The sequence below is a fragment of the Lepisosteus platostomus genome, chromosome 16 (assembly GCF_059453375.1).
Source record: "Lepisosteus platostomus isolate fLepPlt1 chromosome 16, fLepPlt1.hap1, whole genome shotgun sequence".
Lineage (NCBI taxonomy): Eukaryota > Metazoa > Chordata > Actinopteri > Semionotiformes > Lepisosteidae > Lepisosteus > Lepisosteus platostomus.
This window is the reverse complement of record NC_142626.1, coordinates 983,214-1,003,878: the sequence shown is the minus strand read 5'-3', so window position 1 is coordinate 1,003,878 and position 20,665 is coordinate 983,214. Positions and strand designations below refer to the sequence as shown.

The following is a 20,665-nucleotide window of genomic DNA, read 5'->3' as shown; positions in this document are numbered from 1 at the left end:
CACGCGCTGCCGCCCCGCCCCCCTCGCCTTCCCGGGTCGGAACCCGATCCCCCACCACCCCCCGCGCCGGGGGTGCCGGTATTTAACCCGGGCCGGTCACGTGTGTCGCTTCTGACCAGGAAAGCAGTACTGGCGAGAGACAGCACCGGCGGCAGCGGCCCCACCAGCAGAAACCAGCACCAGCACCAGCACCAGCCACAAGCGCACGGGCGCCCGTCTGAGAGAGATCTGGACCTGCCTTCTGCCCCCCGAGGCGTGTAGACGGCGTTCCCCACCTGCCCCTCCCCCGGAGACGAGAAAGCCCCCCCTCTGAGCAGGGTCCAGCGCCTGAGACGACCCCCGGGCCTCGAGCAGCGCGAGCGGACGGGACGCTGAGGTGTTTGCAGACGGAGGAGAGCCGACGAACAGGGCGCCGACATGACCCAAGTGGAGCAGCAGGTGCAGTACAGCACCTCCTACGTGGTCACTTCCACCGAGGAGTACATGACGCAGGAGGACGACTGGGACCGCGACCTCCTGCTGGACCCGGCCTGGGAGAAGCAGCAGAGGAAGGTAGGAGCCCGGTCTGAGCCGGGGGGGGGGAATCGGTTTCTGCTGGCGGGGGGACTTGGAAAGGGAGCCCTAAAACGAGAGGCAGGACGCGCGTGAGGCCGTGGGGCGGTTGGCTCTCCAAGGAGTTTCTCTTCCTTCTAAAGACCCCAAAACAACAACAACAAAATACACGCAGGTGTGCGAATAGCTGAGCTGTGGGCTTTGAAAGGGAGCCCCCCCTCTCTCTCTCGCGCCGGGGGGGACCCGGGGCCGCAGCTCGCTCGGGAGCCGGCCGGAGTCGGACCTCTCTCCGCCCCGGGTGGTTTCGGCGGCTCCAGCTGCCCCGGGCAGTCGCACCTGCTGCGGGCGCATTCCGCAGCGCATAGCTGAGAGGGCTATTTCTAACCCTAACCCCACCCCCAGAGTTTCTTGACCTTACAGTACCCCCTAAAAATACCGCCGTGATGATGATGATGATGATGAGTTCACCAAATCCGAGCGGATCCCGGGGACCGAGCTGTGCCCCTGAGCGAATCCCGCACCAACGGCGAAACCCTCTTAGCGCTCTTATCAATAAGGATGAAGGAGCTGACGGAAGCGCTCGGGGGTCGGTGTGTGTGTGTGTGTGTGTGTCCTGGAGGGTCATTGCTTATCCAGCTGGTTCTTTTGAGGAGGATAGCCGACACCGCTGCCCCCCCCCTCCCTGGCCTATACTGAGAAGCACGGCTAAGACGGGCGCTGGCCGGGGGGTGTCGGTGACGTCAGCGGGGGAGGCGGGAGGTTTATTAATAACGGGAACGGCTCGCGTTCTGAACGCGCCCCTCGGGGTTCGTGCTAAAACGCAACGGGACAATTTCAAGGGGCTTTTTTTCTTCCGCCTCCTCAAAGACGTGTCGATGAATCCCCTTGCTCCTCAGTCTACCGGGCAACGTTGCTTCTGCATTTTCTCTCTCTCTCTTTCCCCAGTCCAAGTATCATTTTTAACAAAAATGGGGGATACATGTTAAAAATGCTACGTGGACCCCCCCCCCCCCCAATAAAAACACGCCAGTTAAAACAATTGGACGCAATTGTAAACGCAGGTGATCTTCAGAAGTTCAATGCATTTATACCTCAGCGCGCCGGAGAGAAACTCTTATTTTAAACCGGACCGGCACCTGGCGCTGATCCGAGCCTCCTCACCCAACCCCCCCCCCGGGCACCTGGCGTCGCACCGGGCAGGTTCTCGGGCTGAGCGCGCTGCCCGGGGTGATTAACGGGGCTCCGGCTGATTAGAGCAGCCGCGCGCCAGAGACGCCACGCTGGGCGCGAGGGGATCGACAGCGGATTCCTGTCGGGACTGAGCGACCCGGACAGATGGGAGAGAGAGGGAGCGAGAGACTCCCAGAGACCAGAGAGAGAGGCTAGATCAGAGCAGAGAGAGGAGTCTGGATCAGAAAGAGGAGTCTGGGAGAGAGACAGGAGTCTGGGACAGGAGTCTGGTCCAGAAAGAGGAGTCGGGGAGAGAGTCTAGATCAGAAAGAGGAGTCTGGGAGAGAGGGAGAGGAGAAGGACAAGCTGGAGCACACACGGTGCTCAGTGGGACCCGTCCGTACTGCTGATCATACAGCACTGTCCAGACCCGTATCGAGCTCGCTCGCAGAGTACAGCCACGCCTCTAGAACCCGGGGCTGCCGGGGGGTCTGGGACAGGCCGAGAGGAGAGGAGGGGGGGGCGTCCGACGCAAATAGAATCATCTTCTAAAAATACCCACCCCTCGCCCTCCGCGCTTCCTCTCCGCCTCCATGACGTCTGCCCGATATTATTTACCAAAAAAAAACACTTTCTCTTTAATCCGCTGTAATTAAACACTTGTAATCAACACGCGTGCCCGCGGCGGTGGGGGGAATGATGTCACTCCTTGCAAATATCGGCGGCGTCACGCGTCGCTCCGGCCGGCCGAGCGCCTGTCCGGCAGCAGCAGAGCGAGTTTTAGAGCTGCACCGCTCCGCGTCACCTGCGCGTCTCGGGCAGGCAGTGTCCACCGAGACCTTCCAGCGGTCTCCCGTCTTCCTCCTTCCCAGTCGTTTTTCAGTTTCCCGGCTTCTCTTCCACCTTTCTTTTATCGGAGGCACGCGGAGAACTCCTCCAGCCTCTCCCGACACGCTGGTCGCCCTGGCTCCGCTCATGGCGGAGTGAGCGAGCGCCCGGTCTCTAGGAGAAAGAGCCGGGCACGGCTTGGCGAACATCCTCCTCGTGTGTGGCGTCTGCTCCGACTCGGGGGACTTTGAAAAGCACAGGCCAGTCACTGGCGTGTGAAGGGGGCGACCCCTGCAGACACCAGGGCTGCTTGGACAGATGTGGGTTTGGGGGTGGGGGGTGAAAGGTCAGAATCGTCAGGCAGGTTACAGGTGTGAGCCCCGGCGCTACCCGGAATTTCGATCGGGTTGATTAGTCCACCCTGTTCTCTGGCAGGAGCGAGCGATCAATTCTGTGTATTTAACATCAGTGCAGTGTGACCCCCAGCACTGACCCCCACCGGACACCCCAGTGCAGTGTGACCCCCAGCCCTGACCCCACTGGACACCCCAGTGCAGTGTGACCCCCAGCACTGACCCCACTGGACACCCCAGTGCAGTGTGACCCCCAGCACTGACCCCACTGGACACCCCAGTGCAGTGTGACCCCCACCGCTGACCCCACTGGACACCCCAGTGCAGTGTGACCCCCCCAGCCCTGACCCCACTGGACACCCCAGTGCAGTGTGACCCCCAGCCCTGACCCCACTGGACACCCCAGTGCAGTGTGACCCCCAGCACTGACCCCACTGGACACCCCAGTGCAGTGTGACCCCCAGCACTGACCCCACTGGACACCCCAGTGCAGTGTGACCCCCACCGCTGACCCCACTGGACACCCCAGTGCAGTGTGACCCCCAGCACTGACCCCCACTGGACACCCCAGTGCAGTGTGACCCCCAGCACTGACCCCCACTGGACACCCCAGTGCAGTGTGACCCCCAGCACTGACCCCCACTGGACACCCCAGTGCAGTGTGACCCCCAGCGCTGACCCCACTGGACACCCCAGTGTAGTGTGACCCCCAGTACTGACCCCACTGGACACCTCAGTGCAGTGTGACCCCACTGGACACCCCAGTGCAGTGTGAGCCCCAGCCCTGACCCCACTGGACACCCCAGTGCAGTGTGAGCCCCAACCCTGTCCCCACTGGACACCCCAGTGCAGTGTGAGCCCCAACCCTGTCCCCACTGGACACCCCAGTGCAGTTTTCCAGCCTGTTAGAGGTACTTGAAACAGGACATGAGTGGGTTATTTCCGTGATCTAAAACGTTTGCTTGAGGATGTGCCTGGAAGAGCCAGTTTAGAAAAGTGGGACACAGGTTCCTGATGACCTCGTTAACTCATCACTGGCTTAGCTGTAGTTGAACAGCTTCTCCCAGCAGGTCTGGGCTCCGATTTGGCTAGATCTGGAGAACCAGCTGGGGCTGGAGCTGGCCTCTCTGCCCCACAGCGTGGGGGGGTCACTGCCAGTCTTTCTGTCCCCATGATCCCCAAGTCATGTTTGGTGGCAGCAGCGATTAAGCGATTCACGATCAATGAAGTAATTGATCAAGTCAGTGGCTGAACTAGTGGTTGGAACAGCGAAGGGAGGGAGGGATGGGTCAGGAGTCAGAAAGGAAGTATTTGTTGGCGTATGTACCGATGTCCTAGAGTGGTCGTCGGTTCTTCAGACAGACCAGCTTGTATATAGTCTGTACGCCCTGTTTTCAACCGGACCGTGATCTGGGTCGGCCCTCGGTGACCAGTTTGCAGTTCCAGCTTAGCTGGTTCGATTTCAGACCGAATGTCTTGGCGCTTGGGCTGCTTCCACGCAATTAGTGATGTAACTAGACTGCTCACAGTTTCTGTTGCCTGCCGATTTCTCTGTGGCTAATAAGCAGGGCCTCGGCCCAGTAGACGCTGCGAGGGCTCTGGGATCGAGGGATCCAGGCGATCGGCTCCGAGAGGGAGAGTCACCGAAGGCGGGCGGGCGCAGGTGGGATCTGGCGGCGGAATGGTGTGGGGTGGGGGGGAGGGGTCCCCACTGGCCTCCTCCACTGCTCCGGCAGAGGCTCAGCCCGGCGGGATCCCAGCTGGATCTGGACCTGAGCCGGACCGCTGACCCTGGCGTTTGCCGGCAGCTCCGCGCTCGTGTGTCAGTGTGAGCCCAGCGGGGCGAGAGAGCTCCAGCTTCGGAAACGTTTCCCCCGGAGTCCTCCGAGTGTCCACTGTCGGGCGTGGATAAGGATCAGACGTTCTGGGCTAGTCCGTTCTTTGTCATTCCGATCTTCCTGGCTCGTCCCAGTGGCGTGATTTAAGTGTCACGTGCCGCGGCTGGGGGGCGCTTCTGCCTCGCGGGTTCGAGCCCACCCTGTGTGTGGAGCTTGCACGTTCTCCCCGCGTGCGTGTGGGTCGTCACCGGGCCACTTGCGGGCTCTGTAGATGTGTCCACCCCACCGTGGACTGACGCCCCGGTCGGGGAGTGGGGTCGCCTGCCCCTTGTGTTTCCAGGACGGGATACGAGTTGCCCTAACCCTGAGCAGGAATATCCGTTCAGGAAGTAACGCAGTGGAAGGAGACAATTCCTCATTCCCAGAAGTGGCCTGTCCTGGAAAAGCCCAAACTGGTGACACCTGTGTATTTTTGGGTTGCCCCATATGAAGATATCTCCCATTCTGACTGCCCTGTATAACCTGGCCTTTCCGACCCTCTGAAACCTGACACGAGCCGGGGTCGGGGGGTCAGGGGTGAGGGGTCAGAGGTGAGGGTGGCACAACTGTTGGCTGAGGGGGCGGGACACAGAGGCATGGGGCCACTTGGAGCAACAGGAGCGACCCTGTTGGACTAGGAGAGGCAGGAGGAGGTAGGAGAGCAGCAGCAGAAAAAAGGCAACGAGGGAAAGTGGGGACAGATGCTTTCGTGATCACGGGGTTTTACAAGAACATCGACCAGCGCTAAAATACTGGATACTGCTTTGATGGGTCCACTCTCTGCGCCTGAATCGGCACAGCAACTCTGTTTGGGCGAGAGTGTTGAACTGATCCCAGGGTCTCATCTAGGTCCGCCTTGAGGGCAACCACAGTATGGGCTTCAGCAGAGCGGCTGGGCGGCTCGTTCCACTCTCCCACCACCCTTAGTGTCAAGAAGTCCGTCTCCACGTAGCTCCCACTTCCGCCTTCGTTTCCACCCGCCCTTCCTGGTTCGCGGTTCACCGAGGAAGTCCCGACGCCCTGGACGATTTCGGGCACCTGGGTCGCGCTGAGCGCCGGGCCGGGCTCAGGATCGGAGCCCTCCAGTTCCTCCGGGGTGTCGGTGTGCAGGGAGGGCCGATCGGGTGGCAGCTGCTATTCTAGATGCCCTGTCCTTATAGGGCAGTGTCTATAAACTGCTGGGGCACGCGGGGGGAGGGGGTGGGGGGCGTGAGCTCATGCAGGTATTTTGGAGGAGCAGGGAGCTTGATGGGGGGGGGAGGACACAGATGGCGGAGCGATTGTTACGTGTGTGTCTTCACGGGGGTGGAGGGGACGGCCGGTTCTGGTCCGGAGAACCGGCCCGGGCCGCGGATTCGAAGGCCCGGGAGGTCGGTGCGCCGGAGGGGAGGGGTGACGGACCGGGGCGCTGGGTCAGGCGCAGTCAGGGCTCCGGCCTCCCGACTGGGGGGTTTCGGGTTCAAATCCCAGGAGAGGCGCCAAGGTACTCTCCAGAACCTTGTGTGGAAGAGTGAACAGATGTAAACTGCTTTGTATGAAAGTGTCGGCCAAATGAGTTAATAATTAATAGTGGTTAGAGGCCAGTGAGACCAGGGTAAAAGCACAATACAGTGCAGTAGAGCCCAGTGAGATCGGGGTAAAAGCACAGTCCAGCGCAGTAGAGCCCAGTGAGATCGGGGTAAAAGCACAGTACAGCGCAGTAGAGCCCAGTGAGACCAGGGTAAAAGCACAGTACAGCGCAGTAGAGCCCAGTGAGACCAGGGTAAAAGCACAGTACAGTGCAGTAGAGCCCAGTGAGATCAGGGTAAAAGCACAGTACAGTGCAGGAGAGCCCAGTGAGATCAGGGTAAAAGCACAGTACAGTGCAGGAGAGCCCAGTGAGATCAGGGTAAAAGCACAGTTAGAGGACAGCAGAGCCCAGTGAGATCAGGGTAAAAGCACAGTACAGTGCAGTAGAGCCCAGTGAGATCAGGGTAAAAGCACAGTACAGTGCAGTAGAGCCCAGTGAGATCAGGGTAAAAGCACAGTTAGAGGACAGCAGAGCCCAGTGAGATCAGGGTAAAAGCACAGTACAGTGCAGTAGAGCCCAGTGAGATCAGGGTAAAAGCACAGTACAGTGCAGTAGAGCCCAGTGAGATCAGGGTAAAAGCACAGTCCAGCACAGTAGAGCCCAGCGAGATCAGGGTAAAAGCACAGTACAGATTAGATAAACTATTTTGTGAAGATCTACACAAGATTAGTTTTGATTTTTTTTTTAAATTACATTAAGTGGCCTGACGCATATGGAGAAAATGTGTTGCGGTACTCCTCCGCCCAGTTTAACATTGCCCCAGACGTCACTTCGAAACCCTGCAAGGCAGTCACAGCGGGTCCCAGCCATGCAGGAGCGTCACCTATCGCCTATCGGTATTGATCGATATGATCCCACTCCGACTCCCCACTTTCACCTCTGCCACCTTGTGGAGACGGCCAGAACTGCAGACCCTACCCCACCCCAGAACTGGAAGCCTGCGGCTGTCCGTCAACACTCTGGACTCGGTCGCCTATAAATCAGGATGACCCTGTATGTTGTCCTCTCTGGCCGGATTGAGCCACATTGCAGCTCCCAGAATAATTACTCTGCTGACTCCTTTGCTCCGAGTGACTCTCGGAGACTGGGCTGACGTCGCGAGTCAGAGAGCTGCTCCAGGGGGTCACTGGGGGTCAGCACTGGGAGGATCTGGTGGGTCACATTACTTTAAGAGGGTGTCCTTACAACTGGGAACACAGGGGTCCCCAGTCCTGGTCCTGAGAGGGGTGCTGTCTCTCCTGTGTGGGTCCACAGTCCTGGTCCTGGGGGGTCTTTGTCTCTCCTGCGGGTATCCCTAGTCCTGCTCCTGGAGCCCCACACACTCACAGCTGCTAGTGTCCAGTGTTCCAGGCAGACTCTCAGTTACTCATTCGAACCCCTAACCGCCTTGGCAACAGGACGAACGTGACCTGTGTGACTCTTTCCCGGTCTTACAGACGCGGATGAGAAGCAGCATAAAATTCCATAGCTCTGGGCAGGAAAAGAAGAGTTGCACGTTTTGCAGACAAGCCACTCGTTTGTGCAGTGAGGGAGCTGAACAGGGCCAGCAGGAGCAGCAGCAGCAGCAGCACAGGCCCGCAGGTCTCCTGCACCAGCTCAGGCAGCTCTGAGCTCCCAGGAAGGCTGTGTGGTGTTTTTCCTCAAGGCCAGCCTGGCCAGTGTACGTTTCTGTGTGGATCTGGGGTGCCGAGAGGGTGGGGTGATCGGCGCTGGTGCCCCCCTGCTCAGAGTTCTGTTCTCGACACTGTACGGTGTAATCCTCAGTGCTCATTACTGTTAGAACAGCCCTGCAGGCCAAGAGCTTAGTGCAGGACGTGTGAATGTGGAGGTCTTGGTCCCAAGACGGGGTTCCTGAGCGATTTCCCCCCCAGGAGCCCCAGTATTTTGGGTATGCCCCCTTACATGGCAGTGGAGCGCAGGGGTGACCTTCTCCAGTTCGGCTGCGCTTGCTGCGCTGGGACAGGTGAGGGAGAGGGGGGGGTGGATCTCGTGGGGGCTGAGGGGTGCGGTGTGACTGGATATATCCGCGGGACAAGAAAAGCATTCCCGACACGCGATGGGCGCAAGGCGGGGTACCCCCTGGGCGGGACGCCAGCCCACCACAGGGCAGCACACTGACGCACTCACCTGGGCCAGTTTCCCCAGCAGCCAGTGAACCTCCCAGCGTGTCTTCGGACTGTGGGAGGACGCCGGAGCATGTGGAGGAGAGCCTTGCGAACCCAGGGAGAACATGCAGACTCCACACAGACAGTAACGGAAATGGAGCTGTCCGGAAAGCCCTGCTCCTGGTCGGAATCGCACCACCGATTCGTTCCGGGGATCTGCCGTTCTCGGGCAGGCCCCAGCCAGCTCCGTCTGTTGGCTCCGGCCGAGATAGATCGGACAGAGGGGGCCGGGAGGGTCTCCAGCCCGGACAGGAGACCGTCAGCCCTGTCTGGTCGCCGATCGATCCGGGAATCTCAGCCAGCTGTTTCCGGGAAGAAGCCAGCGGCTTCCGATCGCAGGGCTGAGCTGCTTGTTCCACACTCCCACCACTCCTTGTGTACAGGAACAACTGTTTCTCCCTGTTTGCCGTTTTAAATGCACTTCCACGCGCGTGCCAGTGGGTAAGATGGTAGAGCCCGAACCCCATGCTGGTTGATGAGAAGGGGCAGCGGGGAATGCTGTTCGGGAAGCAGGAAAAGATGCAGGATTTCTCTCTGGCAACGCTGACAGGTGTGGAGAAAACAGTGGCTGGTAATCAAGGATCTTGTGGAAAGGAGAGTGTCCTGGGATGGGAGCCGGACACTGCCGATGGTTCACTCAGGAAAACAACATCTGAGAGCCCTGTGAGCACTTGGAATAGTGGTGAGACGCAGTGGGATTGGCTGGAGCCGCCTGGCTCGTGGGCAGGGGAGACTCGGACCCCACTGGGAGCCGTGTCAGTGACCGTGATTGGGAGCAGCTGGGCGGGATGGACCTGGCTCTGTTTTCCCTCCCGTTCCTCAGTTAATCGCCCCCACGTGCGCTCCGGGATCGGAGCCTGGCGGTTCCTGTGACGACGCTGGCGCGGGCAGGGGGAGGATGACTCATCTCCCAGTGAAGGGCTCAGTCCTCTCCTCACACAATGGGCAGGGAGCAGGTGGCACGCCGGGCACATTCCAGCCCTCAGGGGTTGTTAATATGCAGCGGAATTCCTGCAACAGGTGCTAATCCCTGAACTCATTCTCCCTGGGGTCCCTAACATCCTGACCTCCAAATCCCCCAACCTGCGCTGTCGTGCACAGGACAGTGTTTTACTGGTGATACAGTTACTTCCCTGAATAATCCTCCCAGTGTCTGGGACAGCCTCACTGTAGACAGAGCTCTGACAGTGAGTAAGACCCCCAGTGTCTGGGACAGCCTCACTGTAGACAGAGCTCTGACAGTGAGTAAGACCCCCAGTGTCTGGGACAGCCTCACTGTAGACAGAGCTCTGACGGTGAGTAAGACCCCCGGTGTCTGGGACAGCCTCACTGTAGACAGAGCTCTGACGGTGAGTAAGACCCCCGGTGTCTGGGACAGCCTCACTGTAGACAGAGCTCTGACGGTGGATAAGACCCCCAGTGTCTGGGACAGCCTCATTGTAGACAGAGCTCTGACGGTGAGTAAGACCCCCAGTGTCTGGGACAGCCTCATTGTAGACAGAGCTCTGACGGTGAGTAAGACCCCCAGTGTCTGGGACAGCCTCACTGTAGACAGAGCTCTGACAGTGAATAAGACCCCCAGTGTCTGGGACAGCCTCACTGTAGACAGAGCTCTGACAGTGAATAAGACCCCAGTGTCTGGGACAGTGTTGGTGTATTTTAAATTCCTGTGTATGGGGAATGTGTCATTCTACGATTAAATTGCGTCGATTGGTCGTGCTCCAGAAGAGCTGTGGTTAGAATAATATTGACTGAAGTGTCTCCCTGTGTCACAGTTCATGCCTCATTGCTGGGCCACACCCACCTGGTGGTGTTCGCTGTCTTATTATAGGGGGGTGCCCTGTTTACCCCAGATCACTCTCCCTGGTGTCCGGCCTTCAGGAATGTGGGTGCCACCTCTGGTTCAGGAACAGGGCTAGTCAAGTTGTTCAGGTCCGGTCTTGTCAGACCGGGAGGACAGCCGGTCCGGTGGTTCAGGTCCGGTTCTGTTAGACCGGGAGGACAGCCGGTCCAGTGGTTCAGGTCCGGTTCTGTTAGACCGGGAGGACAGCTGGTCCGGTGGTTCAGGTCCGGTCTTGTTAGACCGGGAGGACAGCTGGTCCGGTGGTTCAGGTCTGGTTCTGTTAGACCGGGAGGACAGCTGGTCCGGCGGTTCTGGTGCGGGAGAATTCCTGATGTTCACAGAGGAAAAACAAAGGATCCAGGAGGATGTGGATCATTTTTTGCGTATCCCGGAATGAGCCCCCCCATTTCCCATTTCCCATCTCTCCCAGCGTGGCGAGGAGCGGGGAGCGTGATCCCGGCTCAGGAATCCTGCCGGCTCAGCTGTCCCGTGGCTGGATTTAGCCGGCTGGCCTGCCTCACAGCCAGCTCTGGATGGCAGCCTGTCTAAATTTGGTCAAGCGTGCCTGGAGTCACCTGTGCTGAGAGCTCTGCTTGCAGCTACATCAGATTACAGGGAGAAGAGCATTCCAGACACTACACACACGCCACACACACACTACACATTAGACACACACTGTACACTACACAAACATTGTGCACACTACGTACACTACACACTGTACACACACTGTACACTACACAAACATTGTGCACACTACGTACACTACACACTGTACACACCCTCACTGCACACTATACACTGTACACACCCTGCACACCCTCACTGCACACTGTATACACCCTCACTGCACACTATACACTGTACACACCTTCACTGCACACTGTATACACCCTCACTGCACACTACACTGTATACACACTGTACACACCCTGCACACCCTCACTGCACACTACACTGTATACACACTGTACACACCCTGCACACCCTCACTGCACACTACACTGTATACACACTGTACACACCCTGCACACCCTCACTGCACACTACACTGTATACACACTGTATACACCCTGCACACCCTCACTGCACACTGTACACACCCTCACTGCACACTACACTGTATACACACTGTACACACCCTGCACACCCTCACTGCACACTATACACTGTACACACCCTGCACACCCTCACTGCACACTGTATACACCCTCACTGCACACTATACACTGTACACACCTTCACTGCACACTGTATACACCCTCACTGCACACTATACACTGTACACACCTTCACTGCACACTGTATACACCCTCACTGCACACTATACACTGTACACACCTTCACTGCACACTGTATACACCCTCACTGCACACTACACTGTATACACACTGTACACACCCTGCACACCCTCACTGCACACTACACTGTATACACACTGTACACACCCTGCACACCCTCACTGCACACTACACTGTATACACACCCTGCACACCCTCACTGCACACTGTATACACCCTCACTGCACACTACACTGTATACACACTGTACACACCCTGCACACCCTCACTGCACACTACACTGTATACACACTGTACACACCCTGCACACCCTCACTGCACACTACACTGTACACACCCTGCACACCCTCACTGCACACTGTATACACCCTCACTGCACACTACACTGTATACACACTGTACACACCCTGCACACCCTCACTGCACACTACACTGTATACACACTGTACACACCCTGCACACCCTCACTGCACACTGTACACACCCTCACTGCACACTACACTGTATATACACTGTACACACCCTGCACACCCTCACTGCACACTGTACACACCCTCACTGCAGGCTATACACTCTACACACCCTAGACACCCTCACTGCACACTGTACACACCCTGCACACCCTCACTGCAGGCTACACACTGTACACACTCTAGGACATCATCCCTGCAGCCTCAGGACCTCCTCCACACAGCTGCTCTGTCTCTCTCCCACTTGCTTGTAGATTCTCCCCTCTCACAGTTTGCTCTCTGACCACAACACGAAACATTGGCTTTCTTCCCAGAATTCCCTTCTATAAGCATGGCTATGCAGTCATCACATCTGAATTCCGGCCCCCGGATCAGTGGGAGTGCTCCCTGCTCCGCGGAGCAGGATCGGACCCCTGTCCCTGGCTTTCACCTGCCTCTCCGGTCTCATTCCGCCCACTCCCTGTTTCCAGCCTCCGGGGATTTACAGGCGGATATGAGCCAGATGGCCCAGTTTTTTTGCGATGAAGACTGAGACCTGTGCTGCTCTTGTAGCTTTGAACTCTGACCTCTCCTCTCTCGCCTTTCCCAGACCTTCACAGCCTGGTGTAACTCTCACCTGCGCAAAGCCGGCACTCAGATCGAGAATATTGAGGAGGATTTCCGGAATGGACTCAAACTCATGCTGCTGCTGGAGGTCATTTCAGGTGAGTCAACAAGCTGACAGACAGGTGCACGCCTGGGCTGACACACTCCTGGGCTGACACGGAAAGACACTGTCTGTAGGGCGGGGTGTGCCTGTCTGTGTGTAAGGGCGTGCCTGTGTCTGTAGGGTGGGGCGTGCCTGCCTGCCTGCCTGTCTGCCTGTCTGTAAGGGCGTGCCTGTCTGCCTGTCTGTCTGTAAGGGTGGGGAGGGTGGGCCTGCCTGTCTGTCTGTCTGTAAGGGCGTGCCTGTCTGCCTGTCTGCCTGTCTGTCTGTCTGTCTGTAAGGGCGTGCCTGTCTGCCTGTCTGTCTGTCTGTAAGGGCGTGCCTGTCTGCCTGTCTGTCTGTAAGGGTGGGGTGGGTGGGCCTGTCTGTCTGTCTGTCTGTCTGTCTGTCTGTCTGTCTGTAAGGGCGTGCCTGTCTGCCTGTCTGTCTGTAAGGGTGGGGCGGGTGGGCCTGTCTGTCTGTCTGTCTGTCTGTCTGTCTGTCTGTAAGGGCGTGCCTGTCTGCCTGTCTGTCTGTAAGGGTGGGGTGGGTGGGTCTGTCTGTCTGTCTGTCTGTCTGTCTGTCTGTAAGGGCGTGCCTGTCTGCCTGTCTGTCTGTAAGGGTGGGGAGGGTGGGCCTGTCTGTCTGTCTGTCTGTCTGTCTGTAAGGGCGTGCCTGTCTGCCTGTCTGTCTGTAAGGGTAGGGAGGGTGGGCCTGCCTGTCTGCAGAGTGTGGGATAGTAACTTCGTGTTATTTGCCAACAGGTGAGAGGTTGCCCAAACCAGACAAAGGGAAGATGCGCTTCCACAAGATCGCCAACGTCAACAAGGCCCTGGACTTCATCTGCAGCAAGGGGGTCAAGCTGGTGTCCATCGGCGCCGAGGGTGAGTCGCCCCCCGGCTCTGGGGGCTCGGGGGGGCTCGGGGGGGCTCGGGCTGGGGTGGGAACAGCAGGCTGAATGACCGTATCTCTGCTTCCTTACAGAGATTGTGGATGGCAACACAAAGATGACCCTGGGCATGATCTGGACTATCATCCTGAGATTCGCCATCCAGGACATCTCAGTGGAGGGTCAGTGAGAGAGACGCACCTGTACAGGCACACCCGGACCTGTCTCACTGCACACCTGTCATCTAGAGACACAGGCACTCAGGCACACCTGGACCTGTCTCACTGCACACCTGTCATCCAGAGACACAGGCACTCAGACACACCCGGACCTGTCTCACTGCACACCTGTCATCCGGAGACACAGGCACTCAGACACACCCGGACCTGTCTCACTGCACACCTGTCATCCAGAGACACAGGCACACCTGGACCTGTCTCACTGCACACCTGTCATCCAGAGACACAGGCACTCAGACACACCCGGACCTGTCTCACTGCACACCTGTCATCCGGAGACACAGGCACTCAGACACACCCGGACCTGTCTCACTGCACACCTGTCATCCAGAGACACAGGCACACCCGGACCTGTCTCACTGCACACCTGTCATCCAGAGACACAGGCACTCAGACACACCCGGACCTGTCTCACTGCACACCTGTCATCCGGAGACACAGGCACACCTGGACCTGTCTCACTGCACACCTGTCATCTAGAGACACAGGCACTCAGACACACCCGGACCTGTCTCACTGCACACCTGTCATCCAGAGACACAGGCAATCAGACACGCCCGGACCTGTCTCACTGCACACCTGTCATCTAGAGACACAGGCACACCTGGACCTGTCTCACTGCACACCTGTCATCCAGAGACACAGGCACACCCGGACCTGTCTCACTGCACACCTGTCATCCAGAGACACAGGCAATCAGACACGCCCGGACCTGTCTCACTGCACACCTGTCATCTAGAGACACAGGCAATCAGACACGCCCGGACCTGTCTCACTGCACACCTGTCATCTAGAGACACAGGCACTCAGACACACCCGGACCTGTCTCACTGCACACCTGTCATCTAGAGACACGGGCACTCAGACACACCCGGACCTGTCTCACTGCACACCTGTCATCCAGAGACACAGGCACTCAGACACACCCGGACCTGTCTCACTGCACACCTGTCATCTAGAGACACAGGCACTCAGACACACCCGGACCTGTCTCACTGCACACCTGTCATCCGGAGACACAGGCACTCAGACACACCCGGACCTGTCTCACTGCACACCTGTCATCCAGAGACACAGGCACACCCGGACCTGTCTCACTGCACACCTGTCATCCAGAGACACAGGCACTCAGACACACCCGGACCTGTCTCACTGCACACCTGTCATCTAGAGACACAGGCAATCAGACACGCCCGGACCTGTCTCACTGCACACCTGTCATCCAGAGACACAGGCACTCAGACACACCCGGACCTGTCTCACTGCACACCTGTCATCTAGAGACACAGGCACACCTGGACCTGTCTCACTGCACACCTGTCATCCAGAGACACAGGCACTCAGACACACCCGGACCTGTCTCACTGCACACCTGTCATCTAGAGACACAGGCACACCTGGACCTGTCTCACTGCACACCTGTCATCTAGAGACACAGGCACACCTGGACCTGTCTCACTGCACACCTGTCATCTAGAGACACGGGCACACCCGGACCTGTCTCACTGCACACCTGTCATCTAGAGACACAGGCACTCAGACACACCCGGACCTGTCTCACTGCACCCCTGTCATCCAGAGACACAGGCACACCCGGACCTGTCTCACTGCACACCTGTCATCCAGAGACACAGGCACTCAGACACACCCGGACCTGTCTCACTGCACACCTGTCATCTAGAGACACAGGCACACCTGGACCTGTCTCACTGCACACCTGTCATCCAGAGACACAGGCACTCAGACACACCCGGACCTGTCTCACTGCACACCTGTCATCTAGAGACACAGGCACTCAGACACACCCGGACCTGTCTCACTGCACACCTGTCATCCGGAGACACAGGCACACCTGGACCTGTCTCACTGCACACCTGTCATCTAGAGACACAGGCACACCTGGACCTGTCTCACTGCACACCTGTCATCTAGAGACACGGGCACACCCGGACCTGTCTCACTGCACACCTGTCATCTAGAGACACAGGCACTCAGACACACCCGGACCTGTCTCACTGCACACCTGTCATCCGGAGACACAGGCACACCTGGACCTGTCTCACTGCACACCTGTCATCCAGAGACACAGGCACACCCAGACCTGTCTCACTGCACACCTGTCATCTAGAGACACAGGCACTCAGACACACCCGGACCTGTCTCACTGCACCCCTGTCATCCAGAGACACAGGCACACCCGGACCTGTCTCACTGCACACCTGTCATCCAAAGACACAGGCACTCAGACACACCCGGACCTGTCTCACTGCACACCTGTCGTTTGTACGTCTCCCCTCATTCTTTCTCGGCCCTTTCCCTGCACACAGAAACCTCGGCGAAGGAGGGCCTGTTGCTATGGTGCCAGAGAAAGACTGCCCCCTACAGGAACGTCAATGTGCAGAACTTCCACATCAGGTGAGCCCAGCTGGCGCTCCGACTGCAGGGAAGACGCCACCCCAGCTCTGGCGCTGGAAGCATTCGGGGTTCCTGCAGTTTCTTTCTCCCTTTTAATTTCACACGGGGTTCCTTTCCTGCTGTGCGTGTTTTCGGAGAATCTCTGTAGTGATTTTTAATGGCCATTCTAACCTGATCACTCTCTCTTTCTGCATCTCTTTCTTCCACCCTGTCTCCTGCTGCCTGTCTTGCTGCTGTTCGCCTCCCACCTGCCCTCCCCTCCTGTCTCGGAGTCCCGCACTCCCTTACCTGCTCCTCCTCACTGCTTCTGACGGCTCTGTTCCGTTCCCCTCTCTCCCTCTCCGTGAGCCAGCTGGAAGGACGGCCTGGCGCTGTGCGCTCTCATTCACAGACACAGACCCGACCTCATCGATTACTCCAAACTGAGAAAGGTGCCCCCTGAGCCTGTGTTCAAATCAGAGTGCAGTGAAGCCCAGTGAGATCGGGGTAAAAGCACAGTACAGCGCAGTGAAGCCCAGTGAGATCGGGGTAAAAGCACAGTACAGCGCAGTGAAGCCCAGTGAGATCGGGGTAAAAGCACAGTACAGCGCAGTGAAGCCCAGTGAGATCGGGGTAAAAGCACAGTACAGCGCAGTGAAGCCCAGTGAGATCGGGGTAAAAACACAGTACAGCGCAGTAGAGCCCAGCGAGATCAGGGTAAAAGCACAGCACAGCGCAGTAGAGCCCAGTGAGATCAGGGTAAAAGCACAGTACAGCGCAGTACAGCCCAGGGAGATCGGGGTAAAAGCACAGTACAGCGCAGTAGAGCCCAGGGAGATCGGGGTAAAAGCACAGTACAGTGCAGTAGAGCCCAGTGAGATCAGGGTAAAAGCACAGTACAGCGCAGTACAGCCCAGGGAGATCGGGGTAAAAGCACAGTACAGCGCAGTAGAGCCCAGGGAGATCGGGGTAAAAGCACAGTACAGTGCAGTAGAGCCCAGCGAGATCGGGGTAAAAGCACAGTACAGTGCAGTAGAGCCCAGCGAGATCGGGGTAAAAGCACAGTACAGTGCAGTAGAGCCCAGCGAGATCGGGGTAAAAGCACAGTACAGCGCAGTAGAGCCCAGGGAGATCGGGGTAAAAGCACAGTACAGTGCAGTAGAGCCCGGTGAGATCAGAGTAAAAGCACAGTACAGTGCAGTAGAGCCCGGCGAGATCAGGGTAAAAGCACAGTACAGCGCAGTAGAGCCCAGCAAGATCGGGGTAAAAGCACAGTACAGCGCAGTACAGCCCAGGGAGATCGGGGTAAAAGCACAGTACAGCGCAGTAGAGCCCAGGGAGATCGGGGTAAAAGCACAGTACAGTGCAGTAGAGCCCAGCGAGATCGGGGTAAAAGCACAGTACAGTGCAGTAGAGCCCAGCGAGATCGGGGTAAAAGCACAGTACAGTGCAGTAGAGCCCAGCGAGATCAGGGTAAAAGCGAAGGTACAGTGCAGTAAACCCAGTGAGATCAGGGTAAAAGCACAGTACAGCGCAGTAGAGCCCAGAGAGATCAGGGTAAAAGCTGAGGGGGGTGTGTGTGTGTGGTTTAGGTTTCCTGAGTGGCATGCGGAGTGCACACACACACACCCTGCACCAGGTCTGTGACAGCCCCACTCTCGCACTGTCTGTCCAGGATGACCCTATCGGAAACCTGAACACTGCTTTCGAAGTGGCTGAGAAATACCTGGATATCCCCAAGATGCTTGACGCAGAAGGTGAGGAAGCAGAGCAGAGCAGAGATGCTCATTTCTTTATATGGTCTGGTATTTACACTGTATTTACACCCCCCAGTGTCTGGGACAGCCTCACTGTAGACAGAGCTCTGACGGTGAATAAGACCCCCAGTGTCTGGGACAGCCTCACTGTAAACAGAGCTCTGACAGTGAATAAGACCCCCAGTGTCTGGGACAGCCTCACTGTAGACAGAGCTCTGACGGTGAATAAGACCCCCGGTGTCTGGGACAGCCTCACTGTAGACAGAGCTCTGACGGTGAATAAGACCCCCGGTGTCTGGGACAGCCTCACTGTAGACAGAGCTCTGACAGTGAATAAGACCCCCAGTGTCTGGGACAGCCTCACTGTAGACAGAGCTCTGACGGTGAGTAAGACCCCTGGTGTCTGGGACAGCCTCACTGTAGACAGAGCTCTGACGGTGAGTAAGACCCCCAGTGTCTGGGACAGCCTCACTGTAGACAGAGCTCTGAAGGTGAGTAAGACCCCCGGTGTCTGGGACAGCCTCACTGTAGACAGAGCTCTGACGGTGAATAAGACCCCCGGTGTCTGGGACAGTCTCACTGTAGACAGAGCTCTGACGGTGAGTAAGACCCCCGGTGTCTGGGACAGCCTCACTGTAGACAGAGCTCTGACGGTGAGTAAGACCCCCAGTGTCTGGGACAGCCTCACTGTAGACAGAGCTCTGTTGTTTGCTGTCTGTTAAGAGTAGTACTGGAGTAGTGTTAAGATTGTACTGTGTTGTAGCTGTGTTGTTGACTGTGGGTATCTCTGCTCTCTGACAGATATTGTGAACACCCCCAAACCCGACGAGAAAGCTATCATGACCTATGTGTCCTGCTTCTACCATGCCTTCGCTGGAGCTGAGCAGGTACCATTTGTCCAGTCCTTTCACTGTCAGAATGGCTGTGGTCATGAGACCGCTGCTCCAGTCTTGTTAGACGAAGAGGACAGCTGGTCCTTGGTTCAGGTCCAGTCCTGGAAGACCAGGAGGACAGCTGGTCTGGAGGGTCAGGTCCAGTCCTGGAAGACCAGGAGGACAGCTGGTCTGGAGGGTCAGGTCCAGTCTTGATAGACCAGGATGACAGCTGGTCTGGAGGTCCAGTCCTAGTAGAGCAGGAAGCCAGCTGGTCTGGAGGGTCAGGTCCAGTCTTGATAGACCAGGAGGACAGCTGGTCTGGAGGTCCAGTCCTAGTAGAGCAGGAAGCCAGGTGGTCTGGAGGTTCAGGTCCAGTCCTGGAAGACCAGAAGGACAGCTGGTCTGGAGGTCCAGTCCTAGTAGAGCAGGAAGCCAGGTGGTCTGGAGGGTCAGGTCCAGTCTTGATAGACCAGGAGGACAGCTGGTCTGGAGGTCCAGTCCTAGTAGAGCAGGAAGCCAGCTGGTCTGGAGGGTCAGGTCCAGTTTTGCTAGACCAGGAGGACAGCTGGTCTGGAGGTCCAGTCCTAGTAGAGCAGGAAGCCAGCTGGTCTGGAGGTTCAGGTCCAGTCCTGGAAGACCAGAAGGACAGCTGGTCTGGAGGTCCAGTCCTAGTAGAGCAGGAAGCCAGCTGGTCTGGAGGGTCAGGTCCAGTCTTGCTAGACCAGGAGGACAGCTGGTCTGGAGGTTCAGATCCAGTCCTGGAAGACCAGGAGGACAGCTGGTCTGGAGGTCCAGTCCTAGTAGAGCAGGAAGCCAGCTGGTCTGGAGGGTCAGGTCCAGTCTTGGTAGACCAGGAGGTTCCTAGTTGGAGCCCCAGCTCTGCCCCTTACTCCCTGTGTTCCCCGTGAGCGAGAGACCGTCCCTCTGGTGAGACTCCAGACCAGGTCCTACTGTCTGAGACTCTGCAGCAGCAGAGGCTCCTGTCCTCAGCAGCGCGAGCCGCTAGCGGCTAACGGGTCTCCCTCTCTCTCCTCCCCCCAGGCTGAGACAGCCGCCAACAGGATCTGCAAGGTGCTGGCCGTGAACCAGGAGAACGAGAAGCTGATGGAGGAGTACGAGAAGCTGGCCAGCGAGGTAAAGGACACAGGCGGCGGTCCACGGCCCTTCCCTGGGCCTCTGTCCCCACCGCCCTGACACATCGGCCCTCTCTCAGATCGGGGTGGGCGCCACCATTCTAAATTCCTAAGCAAGAAGAAATTCTTGTTCCCCGCGCTGTGCCATCTCCTCTTGAGCCTTAGAATGGGGCGGAGCGGTGTCTCAGTGGCTCAGGATCTGTGCCCGTGACTGGAAGGTTGCCGGTTCAAATCCCGCGGCCGGCAGAGGAATCCTACTCCGTTGGGCCCCTGAGCAAGGCCCTTCACCCCAACTGCTCCAGGGGCGCCGTACAATGGCAGACCCTGTGCTCTGACCCCCAGCTTCTCTCCCTGTCTGTGTGTCTGTGTCTCCATGGAGAAAAGCTGGGGTCTGCGAAAAGACGAATTCCTAATGCAAGAAATTGTATAGGGCTAATAAAGAAACATTACATTACAAATGGCAGTGGCTCTGCCAGTACGTGTTGGGCTGGCCTGCTCCCTGCTCTGGGGTTGGCCAAACTGGAGAGCGCAGGGCCAATTTCGCCCGCTCTGATTGGCTGGGAC

General features: G+C 57.7%; 1 protein-coding gene across 2 annotated transcripts in view; it reads left to right on the top strand.

Moving 5' to 3' along the window:
• The first annotated feature begins 101 nt into the window (after nt 1-101).
• LOC148646576 (alpha-actinin-3) overlaps nt 102-20,665 on the top strand; it is a 29,790-nt gene continuing 9,226 nt past the window's right edge. For both annotated transcript variants that reach the window (XR_015927589.1, XM_088608722.1), the window contains exons 1-9: nt 102-552; nt 12,719-12,833; nt 13,579-13,698; nt 13,799-13,885; nt 16,270-16,357; nt 16,710-16,788; nt 18,012-18,093; nt 18,895-18,980; nt 20,010-20,102. Coding sequence is in view for 1 of the 2 variants with exons in the window: in XM_088608722.1 (XP_088464848.1) it covers nt 418-552; nt 12,719-12,833; nt 13,579-13,698; nt 13,799-13,885; nt 16,270-16,357; nt 16,710-16,788; nt 18,012-18,093; nt 18,895-18,980; nt 20,010-20,102 (885 nt within the window). In the remaining variant the exon portion in view is untranslated. The remainder of the gene's footprint in view (nt 553-12,718; nt 12,834-13,578; nt 13,699-13,798; nt 13,886-16,269; nt 16,358-16,709; nt 16,789-18,011; nt 18,094-18,894; nt 18,981-20,009; nt 20,103-20,665) is intronic.